At 48.9% G+C, this 14573-nt stretch overlaps 2 protein-coding genes across 7 annotated transcripts; one reads left to right on the forward strand and one right to left on the reverse strand.

The window, feature by feature from the left end:
- Positions 1 to 85: 85 nt before the first annotated feature.
- Positions 86 to 2091, forward strand: LOC148879809 (uncharacterized). 2 transcript variants are annotated; one of them, XM_088961516.1, is made up of 5 exons: positions 223 to 364; positions 445 to 536; positions 840 to 943; positions 1438 to 1589; positions 1674 to 2091. In XM_088961516.1, the coding sequence occupies exons 2-5, from the start codon at positions 475 to 477 to the stop codon at positions 1785 to 1787; spliced, it is 432 nt and encodes a 143-aa protein (XP_088817642.1). In that variant the 5' UTR covers positions 223 to 364; positions 445 to 474; the 3' UTR covers positions 1788 to 2091. The 2 variants fall into 2 exon arrangements, 1 of the variants encoding a protein (XP_088817642.1); XR_016104342.1 differs by lacking the exon at positions 840 to 943 and having other exon boundaries at positions 86 to 364.
- A 605-nt stretch (positions 2092 to 2696) lies between these two features.
- LOC148879810 (uncharacterized) lies at positions 2697 to 14197 on the reverse strand. 5 transcript variants are annotated; one of them, XM_088961515.1, is made up of 5 exons: positions 13758 to 14196; positions 13588 to 13679; positions 13276 to 13398; positions 10511 to 10941; positions 9811 to 10437 (listed from the first exon to the last, which is right to left on the reverse strand). In XM_088961515.1, exons 3-5 carry the CDS (start codon positions 13352 to 13354, stop codon positions 10306 to 10308), a joined length of 642 nt encoding a protein of 213 aa, XP_088817641.1. In that variant the 5' UTR covers positions 13355 to 13398; positions 13588 to 13679; positions 13758 to 14196; the 3' UTR covers positions 9811 to 10305. The 5 variants fall into 5 exon arrangements, 1 of the variants encoding a protein (XP_088817641.1); XR_016104338.1 differs by lacking the exons at positions 9811 to 10437; positions 10511 to 10941 and adding an exon at positions 2697 to 2995; XR_016104339.1 differs by lacking the exons at positions 9811 to 10437; positions 10511 to 10941 and adding an exon at positions 2697 to 3004.
- Between the last annotated feature and the right edge of the window lie 376 nt (positions 14198 to 14573).

Raw genomic sequence — 14573 nt, forward strand, 5'->3', positions numbered from 1 at the left:
TTTGGAATTCTAAAGTCTGAACGATGAATCGATGATACAAACGAATAGGGAAATAGACTATAATAGCCATCTACTATCTTCTAATGGGGTTCGCATCTGCCCCCCACATATTTGCCCCCAAAATACGTCCCACACAATCGGAACACGACGCGTTTCATGAAACACGCGCACTAGGTGAGACGCGTGCGAAGTCAAGGTGACGCCGTTTCCAGCATCCCCGTTAATGAAACATGCGCCTAAAGGGTTTCTTCTCCCTTTCTTCTCCGTTCACTTCGAACCGAAACCCTGAAACCCTTGTCGCCCCCATTCTTGTCTATCCACCCACCGGTCGAGTTCCGCCGGCCGACGACCATACCGGCAGGAGGTAAGTAGTCTGTAATGTAAGTTTTTCTCATTTCTTTTTTTTTTTTTGTTTTTTTCTCATTCGTTTTCTAATATTCACAGATCTGAACCTACCGGAGTGGGAGCCCCCTGATGCCGCTTTACACCACCTTCGGTGACCCACCGGTCGACGCCAACGACCATACCGGCAGGGGGTAAGTTTTCTCATTTCTTATCTTTTTTTTTTCCTCAGATGTGAAATCCGAGACTGTATAACATTCTCAGTTTGATATTATTGTGATTTTTGAATTGAATATGACAATTTAAACGAAGCATGTGGTTTTTGTTTCATTTTCTAACATTCTCAGTTTGATATTAATGTGATTTTTGAAATGAATATGACGATTTAAACGAAGCATCTGGTTTGATTATGGAAAAGAGCCAGAGCATATTCATGCCACCCATGAAGACCCATTCCTCTAAAACTTTTTCTTTATTTACTTGTTTATTCTTAAAAGGCACAAGTTTCAATATCTACAAAAGGTTCCTCCTTTCTTCCCTCAAGGCTCAAGCCCCTTGCTGCTCCTTTGCGCCTGGCCTGAGAGAACACTAACAGTAACAGGTGTGCACAATTCTACCAATTGGTTGCAGCATGAACTTGGGTCTAGGGTTAATTGTCCTGTGAGGTAGCCTAGACCACCATGGTCTTACCATTAGCTAATTTGGCTGGCAAGTACAAACACATGCATTTAGATGGTTGAACTCTGATGTCAACACTCTTGAGTCTGAATAAAGGTTCAACTGGCATTTCCTTAGAAAGTATTTTTGGAATTGGTATTTCCCTAATGGGATCCGTCAAACTGTAAGATCTTGATCCTCTCTGCTTCTATAGAGAAGATCAAGATTCAGTTGCCACCTGTTTAGCAAAGAGATCATCTCTGAGCTAATGGCGCTTCTCTGCCAGACTACTCCACATGCATGCCAAATGTTTGAAGCAGGTGCAAAGAGAGAGTTCTCAATCCACATGCATGCCAAATGTTTTGGAATATTTTGAGAATTTATATTTTTAAAAGTGAATTTTATTTTAAAACTTGACTCTTGTGTATATAAATGTAGGAATGAATTCTCAATCCACATCCGAAATTAGGTTTTATAAGTACCTGAAATATAATGCCAGATACTGCAAGTGTGGAAGAAAATGCATAATTCGAGTGTCAGATACACCTGCTAATCCTAAAAGATTGTTTTACACTTGCCCTAGAAAATTGGTAAGCAGTATTTTGATTTCATTGCGTGAAAGATGACGGGTCTAGTTATATTAGATGTATTGACTTGTGTCTAAATGTATGTAGGTAAATGATACCAATGAGGAAACTCGGAACTCCAATATGAAGTCTTGCAATTTTTTTGAATGGGCAGTTCCTATAAATACTTTAGATGAAGCCACGTCAACAAGAACAATGTAGTGCATCTGGAAAGTCGTATTGAAAAGCTAGAGAAATTAGTTGTTGAAGGGTTGGATGCTTTGAAGGCTTCTCAGCACTTATTTACCGAAGGATTAAAGGCTATGCAGATTTTGACAATAAGTTTTGAAATTGTGTTTATATTTGTCTTGTACATGTATAAGAACTAGTATTTAGGTGTCCTTAGTATTTAGGTACAGGTTCTTGCAATATTTTGAACTGTGTAATATTCCTCTGTAGGGGTAAGATTGAATATGTTGCAGATTGAATGGTCAAAGTGCCAACTGGGTACCTACCACTTTTGGTATCATGGGTTCGATGCACCTTACAAGTTCATAATGAAGATTCCTAAACCAGTATACTATGCATGAATGAAACTTTGATCATCGACTAAGGCTGTGAGAAAACCAAGGCTGTATTTTCAGAATGATCATGTTGAACTAGCATAGCACCAATCTCCATGAAGATATAGAGAATGAGCCTCACCTTTAGACCATGTTACTTTTCGTTCTAGATTAGTTGGGTATATGGTAACCGCAAATTCTGTTGATTTATTATGAATTGGGTACATGGTGATACACACCACCTAAATCATACGATCATTTATTTTGATAAAAGCATTGATCAAAATCATTTGGTGTTAGTAAGTTGCATAGAATTGAATATGGGTAATTGAGAACCATGTTTCTGGCACATCAAACTGGGCTTACATGATGCGACATGTCCATGGAGCTATTCTATTGTTAAAGGGTCAAAAGTGTTCCATCTCTGAAACTGAGATGCTAAGAAAATCAAAAGGTTAAGACTTGAGATAATTTTCGTCCATCTGATTTGAGAATTATATTTTGGAACTTTGATGATGGTTTATTATCCATGGACTTTATAGTGCAAGCAAAATTGATGCGATGAATATACAGAAAAATAAATAATCATAAAAAAGGCATATCGGCCGATATGTATTATATCAGGGTCATTAGAGTGCTTATGGTGATACACACTACGATCAACCCTATGCTGTAAGTCTGGTCTTCACTGATCTGTCGCCACGTCTAGAAATCCTTTGAACCATGTTGTCACTTCTCCCATCAGGTAAATCATCACCGTCTTCTCTTCCCTTCAACAGCTTCTTGCCCTTTTATCTTCATCTCTCTGAATAAGAATTTCTTGGTTTGAAATCTAATCTCTTTCTGCCATCTGCCTTCTGGTTCAAACTGAGAATGCTAGATACCGTTAGAAAATGAAACAAAAATAAATGTTAGAAAATGCGTCCAATGGAAATGAGAATGTTAGAAAATGGGTGGCGTGAATATGCTCTGGCTCTTTTCCATAATCAAACCACATGCTTTGTATAAATCGTCATATTCAATTAAAAAATCACATTAATATCTAATGAAGGAAGATTTGGCCCGACCTCTCTATTACGTGATACGTGGCAGAAACAACAGTTCGGCAAAAGGGGTCAAGCCTAGGCGGGAACAAGGGGACACGAGCGGACTGAACTCCTTACCGGGGGCCTGAACTCACCCTTTGTAACAGCTCGGGATATACCTCGCTGAACTGACCCACTTTGTAACAGCTCGGGATACACTCGCCGAACTGGCCAATTTTGTAACAGCTCGGGATACACTTCGCCGAACTGACCTTGTAACAACTCGGGATACACTTCGCCGAACTGACCTTGTAACAGCTCGGGATACACTTCGCCGAACTGACCCATCTTGTAACAGTTTGGCATACACATCGCCGAACTGACCCACCTTGTAACAGTTCGGGATACACCTCGCCGAACTGACCTGCCCTATAGATACCTCCGAGCTCAAGACTTCGCCTCGCTCAGCACTTCGCATCACCTTCTGGGCACCAAAACCAAACAAATCGTACCATGCCTGACACTAAGGAAGTTCGTGCCCGAGGGCGCCGCGCCTGACTGATTTGGGATCTGACGTTTGGCGGCAGCACTCTAAACGGCCACCTGCCACCGCCACTGACACCACAATCTCCAGTTAGAAAGACGGTTAGGCAGTGACGGTTCTGTCTCAGCAGAAAGGACGACGGCCGAATTGACAAGCACAAGGGTAATCATACCCGACCTGACAAGGGCCTCGGGACGAGTGCACGAAATGATTATAAGAGCCCCCTGCCCCCCGACAAACGAGGTATGCAAACTTTGCGCTATCTGGTATTACCTTGCTTTTGAAGGATTCTAACTTGAGCTTCGGAGCCTCTACACCGAGTTCCCCCCGGAGCTTCCCCATCTCTTCCATTTCAGGTTCCCTGCTACCCCGTTCAGAAGCAAGGCCGCGGACAGCTAAGACCGGCCGGATCGCGCTCCAACAATTGGCGCCGTCTGTGGGAAAGCTTCAAAAAGCCTCCCTCCAAACTTCCATAACCCCTTTTCTTCAAAAAACCCAACACTCATGGCCTCCTCCAGCAACACTGGACATGGCACGGAGACAAACGCCACCGGGGAACAGCTTCAAGTCCCCGTGGTGTGCGTTGGACAGTTCACCATCCCCCTTTCGGAGGATGGGATCCCCAGCTTGAACGCGCCACAAGCAGTGGCACCCGTAAACCCTCCTACCGCAAGCATCTCCTTTCCTCTCCCCATTGAGACAACCTTCACTGAATCGACTGTCGTCCCCCTGGCAGCCAACCAAAACCGGGCCCATCGAGCTCGGTAACACGGAGGCCAGCAACGCCAATACAAGGCCCGCTCAGCAGCGAAGTCGCCGGCGAAGTCGCCGAACCGCCACCCGTGCCTTGTCGGAATTCAGCGGCAAAGACACGAGCTCGGACGAGGTAGGGGCTGCCCCGATCCTCTCGGTTCCTTCCCCCCTTGCATCAGAACTCCTGGCGGTCCCCTTACCCAGAGACTTCAAGCTCCCACCTCTGGACAAGTACAACGGGTCCTTCGACCCCAACGACCACGTTGACGCCTTTCAGTCCCAAATGCACCTCGCCAGGGCCAGCGAATCGTGCATGTGCGTGGCCTTTACCACCACCCTTAGGGGGGTAGCCCGCACTTGGTACAGGAACCTGGCCCCTGGGTCGATAAAGTGTTGGGCCCAGTTCGTGCAGGTCTTCACCGCACACTTTGTCACCAGCCAACGGTGCCCCAGAACAGAGGAAAACATCTTCGGAGTAGTCCAAAGAGAAGGAGAATCCATCCGGGGCTACATCAAGCGATTCAACGAAGCATGCTTGCAGATACCGCGGTTGGACCCCGCAGTGCAGCTCGCGGCGGCCAAAAGAGGGGTGACGCACAAAGAATTCAAATGGCACATGGTGGCAAACCAGCCCGCAACCGTGGTCGAGTTCCTTAAGCTCGCGGATAAGTTCATGAGGACAGAGGAAGAAATCAACCAACGGACCGAAGGCGGGAACGAGAAAAGAAAGAGAGAAGGCGAGCTCTCCAAACCGGTGGACAGAAAAAACCTGACCCGGGAGCCGAAGCCGAACCAGTCGTTCCGAGCTTCCCTAGCAGTTCGGACGGACTACACGCCGTTAAACACAAGGCGGACAAAGATCTTAATGACGATCAAAGACACCCCGTACGTGAAGTGGCCACCTCGCCTAAAGGGAAATCTGAACGAGAGAAATAAGAATTTGTATTGTAGTTTCCATAGAGACCATGGTCATAGTACCGAGCAGTGTAATAACCTCCGGGACGAGATAGAGGGGCTCATCCGTTGCGGATACTTGAGAAACTTTGTACAGCACAACAATAATAACAATAAGGCAGTTCGGCAAGGGGAGCACGAAAAGGATGCCCCCGAGTCTAGCAACAGACCTGTCGAACCGTTGCAGAAACAGCCTCCAGAAGAGAGGCCGGTTCGGGGAACCATCCATGTAATAGTGGGAGGTTCGGTGGTAGCGGGGTGTACCTCGGCAGCAGCCCGGACTTCAGTTCGCGAAGCGGCCCTCGAAGAACGAAACCCCCCAAAGAGACCAAAGATCAAAGAGCCAATCTTCTTCACGGAGGACGACGCGCGAGGGGTCCACTACCCCCATGATGACGTGCTTGTCATTAAACTAAGGATCAGCGACTTCGAGGTCAGGCGCGTACTCGTAGATTCGGGCAGCTCAGCGGACATCCTCTTCAAATCAGCATTTGACCAACTGCAGTTACAGAAGAGCGAGCTAAAGCCCGCGAACACTCCCCTGGTGGGTTTCAGAAGAGAGGAAGTCAGGCCCCTCGGAAAAATAATCGTCCTTGTGGAAGTCGGCACATGACCTTGTGCAGTCAAACTCATCCATGATTTCTTGATAGTCGCGACCCCCTCCCCATACAATGCCATAATAGGGCGGCCGATCACGCATATCCTACGGGTGGCGGTCTCCACCTATTATTTGGCCATGAAGTTCCCTACGGACTTCGATGTAGGGGTAGCGCGGGGCGACCAGCTTGAGTCCCACAAGTGTTATGTCGCCGCCCTGAAGGGAAAAACCAAGGCGGTCGACGACCTCAAACTGGAGCGGCCTGCGGAGCAAGGCGAGGAACGAGCTTCGCCCACGGAGGAAACGGTCGCAATCCCGACTTCGGCTACGGACCCAGCTCGCACACTTCAGATCGGAGCTTCCATCGAGGATCCCCTACGAACCGAACTGGTGAGTTTTTAACTACAAAATTTAGATATTTTTGCCTGGTCCGCGGCTGACATGTCCGGCATTAGCCCCGGCCTAATAACTCACAAACTTAATACTGACCCTGTAGTCAGACCCGTTAGACAGAAGAAACTCAACTTAGCCCCAGAACGCTGGAGGGCGGTCGACGAGGAGGTCGAGAAGCTCCTCGCAGCAAACTTCATAAGGGAAGTCCATTACCCGAGCTGGGTGGCCAACCCAGTGTTGGTAAAAAAGGCAAGCGGCAAGTGGCGCATGTGCGTCGACTACACCGACCTGAACCGAGCTTGCCCGAAAGATTGCTTCCCCCTCCCCAGAATTGACCGCCTAATGGATGCGACCTCGGGAAACGAGTTGCTAAGCTTCCCGGACGCCTACTCGGGCTACAACCAAGTTAGGATGGACCCATCCGATGAGGAAAAAACCAGCTTCATAACCGAGTTCGGCCTGTATTGCTACAAGGTCATGCCCTTCGGACTAAAAAATGCCGGGGTGACTTTCCAAAGACTTGTAAATAGGCTATTTCAGCCCCTAATTGGCACGAAGATAGAGTGCTATGTAGACGACATGGTCGTCAAGACTCAGTTTTCACAAGAATTAATACAAGACTTAGACTCTGTCTTCCAAATCCTGTGTCAGTTTAGCATGAAATTGAACCCCAACAAATGTGTCTTCGGCGTCACCTCGGGCAAGTTCCTAGGATACATTGTCAATTGGCATGGTATTGAGGCCAACCCAGACAAAATAAAAGCCATTCTAGATATGAGACCACCTCGGAAAGTAAAAGAAGTTCAGAGGCTAAACGGCCGCATTGCCGCTCTAAGCCGCTTTATGTCCAAGTCAGCAGACCGCTGCCTACCTTTCTTCAAAGCAGTCAAAGGCAAAGGGTTCGATTGGACCCAGGACTGCCAGCTCGCGTTCGACGAGCTAAAAGGTTACCTCGCTAGCGTGCCAACCTTAGCCCGGCCCGAGGTGGGCGAGGTCTTAGAACTGTACCTCTCGGCAAGCGACGAGGTGGTCAGTTCGGTACTAATAAAAGAAACAGACCGAGTCCAGCGACCCATCTATTATGTTAGTAAAATTTTGCAGGGAGCAGAGGCAAGGTACCCGCAAATAGAAAAACTAGCATACGCCCTAGTGACAGCAGCTCGGAAACTCCGCCCTTACTTCCAGGCTCACACCGTCGTCGTCCTAACTAACAAACCTCTGAGACAAGTTTTACTCAAACCCGGGGTTTCCGGTCGACTGACGAAATGGGCCATCGAACTCAGCGAGTACGACCTCCAGTACAAACCAAGAACCGCTATTAAGGCCCAAGCTTTGGCAGATTTTATCGACGAGTGCACTTTCAGCCATGAAGCCCCACAGGTCGAGCCCGAGGTCCCCAATTCGGGTGAACCCGGAGATCCTGAGCCCATAGAGTCCGAACCCCATGAAGTAGCAGCCAGTGTGGCATCTCTCCTGGTTAGGCGAAGCGCTAACTGGGATGAGGAGCCCTGGATCCTTCACGTGGATGGTTCCTCGAACCGGCAAGGCAGCGGAGCTGGAATAGTCTTGTGCGGCCCGGGCAGCACAAAATTAGAATACGCACTACGCTTTGAGTTCGCGGCATCCAACAACGAGGCAGAGTACGAAGCACTGATCGTCGGGTTGGACCTAGCGTGAAAGGTAAAGGCAAAACACTTGGTCATCTGCAGCGATTCTCAGCTCATGGTCAACCAAGTTACAGGCGAGTACGAAGCACGCGAGCTCTCCATGATCGCATACTTAGCCAAAGTAAAAGAAGCCCTGCTCAACTTCCAGTCTCACTTCATCAGGCAAATCCCGATGTCAGAGAACACTGAGGCCGACGCCCTGTCCCGGTTAGCCAGTACAAGTCACAACAACATTAGAACTGTGTACATAGAGGACTTACCTCGGCCTAATATTCTTGGGGGGACAGAGGAGGTCGCTCCCGTCTTGGAGGCAGAGTCGAGCTGGATCGACCCACTCGCGAGCTTCTTGATAGATGGAACCCTCCCTGCAGAACGCAATGCGGCCAAGAGGGTGCAGCACCAGGCAGCCAAATACATCATAATAGACGAACGGTTATACCGACGGTCCTACACGCTCCCCTACTTGCGTTGCCTGCGACCTGCCGAAGCCGAGTTCGTATTCCGTGACACTCATGAAGGCCTGTGCGGCGGACACTTGGGGGGCAAAGCACTCGCCCAAAAAGCACTTCGACAAGGATACTACTGGCCAACGATGAAGGCAGAAGCTGTCGAGCTCGTCAGAAAATGCGATAAGTGTCAGAAGCACGCCAATATCCACCATCAACCTGCCTCCGATCTCAAATACCTCGCCAGCCCGTGGCCCTTTGCACAATGGGGCATCGACCTCCTAGGGCCATTCCCACTAGCAACAGGTGGAACAAAATTCCTAGTTGTTGTAGTAGATTACTTTACTAAGTGGATAGAAGCCGAACCTCTGGCAACTGTTACGGCTCGAAACATACAGAACTTCTTTTGGAAGAACATAGTATGTCGGTTCGGGTTACATCGAGTACTAATCTCCGACAACGGCAACAGTTCGAGGATATCAAGTTCCAAGAGTGGTGCCAGAACATAGGGATTCGGCAAAACTTCACGTCAGTCGCGCACCCGCAGGCAAACGGTCAGACGAAAGTAATGAATAGAGCCATCCTGCGCGGACTGAAAGCACGTCTAGATCGAGCTAAGGGATTGTGGGCCGAAGAGCTACCAAGTGTCTTATGGGCTCACCGAACTACCGAAAAAACCGCCGCGGGAGAAACCCCCTTCAACCTCACCTACGGCACTGAAGCATGATCCCAGCGGAAATCGAAATACCAACATTGCGATTAAAACATACGACGATCGGACGAACGGAGACGAGTTACGTACCAACCTTGACCTACTGGACGAGGTAAGGGACCTCGCGCACATCCGAACAGCGGCGTACCAGCAGCAGGTAGCTCACTACTACAATAGCAGAGTAAAGCAACGAAGCTTCCGAGTCGGCGACCTGATCCTTCGTAAGATTATGGTGCCCGAACCCGGCGTGGGCAAGATTGGACCTAACTGAGAAGGGCCCTATAAAGTAAAAAGAGTGCTCGAGGGGGCATACGAACTCGAAACCTTAGAAGGCAAACGAGTACCTCGAGCGTGGAACATCGTGAACTTAAGGCAATATTACCTATAAACCACCAAGCGAAGTGAACGAAATCAGGTCCTATGTGCCACGATGCAAGCAAAGAGGAACCTCGGCGTAAACAAGCAAAGAAGTCGAGCATATTATCAGCTCGGCAAAAAACCAGTTCGAAGCAAAACAGACCGCGGAAGTATAATAACCCAGACAAAGTGGCATAGACAAAGAATCAGTTCGGGGAAGAAGAACACTTGGAAAAAAAGACATATATTCCATTGCAAGAAACAGTACATTGGCCATCAGAAAGGACTTACAAAATATATATATATATATATATATATATATATATATATTACATGCCCGGAGCCACTTCTTCGCCATCAGAAGGCACTTCAACAACACCCGAAGGCCCTGCCTCTCCTTTAGAGTCCGGCTCGCCATCGGCAGCATTGGCCATCTCCTGAGTTATACGCGAAGTGGATATGGCACTTACGTCGAGGTCGGGGTACGTATTCCGGATCATCCACCGGCTTAACTTGAACCCCCTCCTGTAAGAATCCACCATCAGATCGTCAAAACGCAAAGAGGCAATGTAGTCCTCAACTGCCTTCTTCTTGGCGTCCTCAATGCCTTGGGAAAAAATCTGTGTTCTCTCCCTGATGTCCTCCTGAAGATATTCGACTTGATGCTGCAAATCCAACTTCAAGTCCGCCATATGCTTGACAACTACCCCCATGGCCTCGGCGTCACGCTAAGACCTCGCCTGCCTGGCCATCGCGACGTGAGCAGCTTCTTCAGCAGCATGAGCGGCAGCCTCAGTAGCTCGCGCCTGTCGCGAGCTCCTCTCCACTTGGGTCGCCAAGGCATGAATTGAAGAATTCACCTACCAAAAGAAACAAGTGAGCAAATAACAGAAGAAGCAACAGAATAAAAAATGAAGACGGAATCTAACTTACCACCATGGCATGTGTTACGGCGTGGCAAGCAACCTGATTCAAGGGAAGATCGGTCCACGCCGCGACCTCCTCAGGGAAAGTAGCGTCCCTACTCTTCTGAAGATCATAGTTCAACGTCAACACGCTCCTAAACTCCCCTTGAGCTCCCGAGCCCGAGGGCCCAGTCCGCGTATGAGCGGACCCGGAGTGAGCATGAGCACTTGAGTATGCAAGAGCGCCCGTATGAGTGGTCTCAGCGTAAGGCACCCCGGCAGTTTCGTGCATCGGTGGAGTCACTTCGGGCTCCCTGGGCAGATCCTCCGGCGTATGGTCTGGAACTTGGGGCTCCTCATCCAGGGACAGCTCGGTACGAGTTCGCTTGGCGACACGCTTCCTTCTCTTCATACCTTGGAACAAACGCCCCCCACGAGTTCTCTCTGCGTCCATTACACCTGCAGAAACGAGTTCGACATCAGAAAAAACGAAAAGAACAGAGCAAGCAAGAAAACCGCATAGCTAGAAACCTACCTGAACTCAGGCCAGCTGCAATAAGCTTGGCCTCCGTTAAGTAGTGGTGGCACTTTAAACCTTGCAGTGCCCATTGCCGGAGGCCCTTCACTGTCTCTTTATCGAGAGTCACGCCTAAATCGGGAGCGGTCTCACCCCACCCGGTCTGAAAGGGCCATCCTTGTGCACTTCGCACGCCGAAGTAGTCTCTATTCCACGTCGGGACCTTATTAGGAAGATCGTGCAGAAGCTTAAAACCCTGGCGAGGAGAAAGGTAATATGCCCGTCTCCCCCCAGGAAGAGAACCCGCCTATCTCTTGAGCATCAAGATGGAGGAGAATATCTCTAAGTCTAAGGGGAAGTTCTGCTCGCAAAAAAGAGAAACCGTCCCCACCAGGTTTCGAATAGAGTTCGGATGAAGTTGGCCAATGGTGACACCGAAGTGGTTTATGACTTCGACGAGAAGAGGATGGAAAGGAAGTCGCAACCCCGCAGCGAGCAGCTCCCGAAAAATCACGAACTCGTCAGGATCGTGTTCCCAAGGAAAGCTACCCGAAGGAATAAAATATGTATACCCCCCAAGAAGGTTGTAAGACATAAGTATGGATTGAAGCCCCTCAGGCGTCATGGTCGAAGGACCATCTAGCATCCGACCTCAGCGGGAGGTAGACGCCAAACTGCCCGAAGCAACTCGGCCTATTGGTTCATAGTCCTCAAGCTCCACCTTAGGATTACTGAGGCAGTTGGGGGACACGGCTCGGTTGGTGGAACCTACGTCGGCCCTACTCGAAGAATCATCTGAGCTATCAAAGCTAGACATTGGGGAAAAAAATGGATTCAGGAAAGTACTCACCGGAAAGTTTGAAGAACAAGCCAAAGAACCGTGAAGGCTATATAACCAGCCTTGACGCGAGCTGGAAAAGACTTGGACGCGAGCTGAAAGGTTGGACGCGAGCTCAGTAGACAAACCGCAGAAGTGACAAACCGACTGGGGTCCCCCAATATTTATAGCTACAGTAACCAAGAATCGACCGTGCAGATCGAAGACGATCCGACGGCCTACGTTCATACTAACCGCACGACCCTTAAGGTTGAGACGTGATTGGCGCACGTCTTCCGAAAAAAATGAAACGTCAGCGCACATCTTTTCGAAACCGACGTCGCTTCGACACGCGTCTTTTCGAAACTGATGCGCCGCATGTCTCCCTGACAGTCGCCTGCGCACGTACAGCAGTGGCGCACCTTTTTGAAATGACCCGCCGTCACATCTCAGCGGCGCGAATTTGTTTGAAATTTAAAACGTGCGCTGTCACAACCACCAGCATTCTTAAGCACGTTTCCAGCCTTCTCGAAAACCGAAAGAACCCTAGCAAAAGCAACTCGCGCAGTGAACATTCGAAGGACGGGACAAATCCACCTGCTACCTCACGAAACTCCCCGCACCATGGCAAGACCCCCGGCGCAAGGAGTGGGGGGCAATTGATGAAGGAAGATTTGGCCCGACCTCTCTATTACGTGACACGTGGCATAAACAACAGCTCGGCAAAAGGGGCCAAGCCTAGGCGGGAACAAGGGGACACGAGCGGACTGAACTCCCTACCGGGGGCCCGAACTCACCCTTTGTAACAGCTCGGGATATACCTCGCCGAACTGACCCACTTTGTAACATCTCGGGATACACTCGCCGAACTGGCCAATTTTGTAACAGCTCGGGATACACTTCGCCGAACTGACTTTGTAACAGCTCGGGATACACTTCGCCGAACTGACCTTGTAACAGCTCGGGATACACTTCGTCGAACTGACCCACCTTGTAACAGTTCGGCATACACATCGCCGAACTGACCCACCTTATAACAGTTCGGGATACACCTCGCCGAACTGACCTGCCCTATAGATACCTCCGAGCTCAAGACTTCGCCTCGCTCAGCACTTCGCATCACCTTCTGGGCACCAAAACCAAACAAATCGTACTATGCCTAACACTAAGGAAGTCCATGCCCGAGGACGCCGCGCCTGACTGACTTGGGATCTGACGTTTGGCGGCAGCACTCTAAACGGCCACCTGCCACCGCCACTGACACCACCATCTCCAGTTAGAAAGACGGTTAGGCAGTGACGGTTCTGTCTCAGCAGAAAGGACGACGGCCGAATTGACAAACACAAGGGTAATCATACCCAACCTGACAAGGGCCTCGGGACGAGTGCACGAAATGATTATAAGAGCCCCCTGCCCCCCGACAAACGAGGTATGCAAACTTTGCGCTATCTGGTATTACCTTGCTTCTGAAGGATTCTAACTTGAGCTTCGGAGCCTCTACACCGGGTTCCCCCCCGGAGCTTCCCCATCTCCTCCATTTCAGGTTCCCTGTTACCCCGTTCAGAAGCAGGGCCGCGAACAGCTAAGACCGGCCGGATCGCGTTCCATCAATATCAAATTGAGAATGTTAGAAAATGAAACAAAAACCACATGCTTCGTTTAAATCGTCATATTCAATTCAAAAATCACATTAATATCAAAATGAGAATGTTATACAGTCTCGGATTTCAGATCTGAGAAAAAAGAAAAGATCGGAAATGAGAAAACTTACCTCCTGCCGGTATGGTCGTCGGCGTCGACCGGTGGGTCACCGAAGGGGGGGTAAAGCGGCGTCAGGGGGCTCCCACTCCGGTAGGTTCAGATCTGTGAATATTAGAAAACGAATGAGAAAAAAACAAATAAAAAAAAGAATGAGAAAAACTTACATTACAGACTACTTACCTCCTGCCGGTATGGTCGTCGGCCGGCGGAACTCGACCGGTGGGTGGATGGAGTAGAATGGGGGCGCCAAGGGTTTCAGGGTTTCGGTTCGAAGTGAATGGAGAAGAAAGGGAGAAGAAACCTTTTGGGCGCATGTTTCATTAACGGGGATGCTGGAAACGGCGTCAACTTGACTTCGCACACGTCTCACCTAGTGCACGTGTTTCATGACACGCGTCGTGTTCCGATTGTGAGGAACGTATTTGGGGGGCAGATGCGAACCCCTGGTGTGGAGTTGGAATTTTTGGTCCTTTTGGACAAATGACCCAAAGATATCAGATTCGCGCCCCACAAGAGCCCCAGATGCACATCTCAGCGTGCACTGGGACTTGGGAGCATCTCTCGTACTTGTCGGGGCCCAATACAATGGTGAGAGGTGCCGTGGGGCGAACTCCAACCCAAAAGCCCCCAACTCCAACTATCATGGTATTAGTGTAGGGTTTCCACCACGTGGACGCTGATAGAGTAAATCCAGATCGTCCGATTAATCTTTGTCAGCTTTCCGCTTTCTGCTTTTTTTTTTATTTGTATTTATTTATTCATTAATCTTCTCTACTCTTTCCCTTTTTAACAGAAGACAAAGAAACTATTTTATCTCCATGTCCTTAGGCTGCAACTATAATGCAATTTCATCATACAATATTTTCTCTCAATTTTAATTTTTATATGAATCAGTTTTAAGTATTTCAGTTGATGAAATTAGTTTGTAAATTTATCATGAAAAAAAAGGAAGGTTTGTAGTTGTGAAGATTTCAATAATAAATTAGCTAATGGCCC

The sequence above is a fragment of the Nelumbo lutea genome, chromosome 1 (genome assembly GCF_056320005.1).
Source record: "Nelumbo lutea isolate HS-2025 chromosome 1, American lotus-T2T, whole genome shotgun sequence".
NCBI classification, from domain to species: domain Eukaryota; kingdom Viridiplantae; phylum Streptophyta; class Magnoliopsida; order Proteales; family Nelumbonaceae; genus Nelumbo; species Nelumbo lutea.

Bases quoted from the DNA above. Each gene is read 5' to 3' on its own strand.
- LOC148879809 (XM_088961516.1), top strand. From the start codon at position 475: ATGCCGCTTTACACCACCTTCGGTGACCCACCGGTCGACGCCAACGAC. The intron at 537-839 runs GTAAGTTTTCTC...TATTCTTAAAAG, and splicing joins AACGACCATACCGGCAGGGG to GCACAAGTTTCAATATCTAC. The intron at 944-1,437 runs GTGTGCACAATT...ATATAAATGTAG, and splicing joins GAGAACACTAACAGTAACAG to GAATGAATTCTCAATCCACA.
- LOC148879810 (XM_088961515.1), bottom strand. From the start codon at position 13,354: ATGGAGGAGATGGGGAAGCTCCGGGGGGGAACCCGGTGTAGAGGCTCC. The intron at 10,942-13,275 runs GTAATACCAGAT...TCGTTTCTGCAG, and splicing joins TAGAATCCTTCAGAAGCAAG to GTGTAATGGACGCAGAGAGA. The intron at 10,438-10,510 runs GTAAGTTAGATT...TTCTTTTGGTAG, and splicing joins CCGTAACACATGCCATGGTG to GTGAATTCTTCAATTCATGC.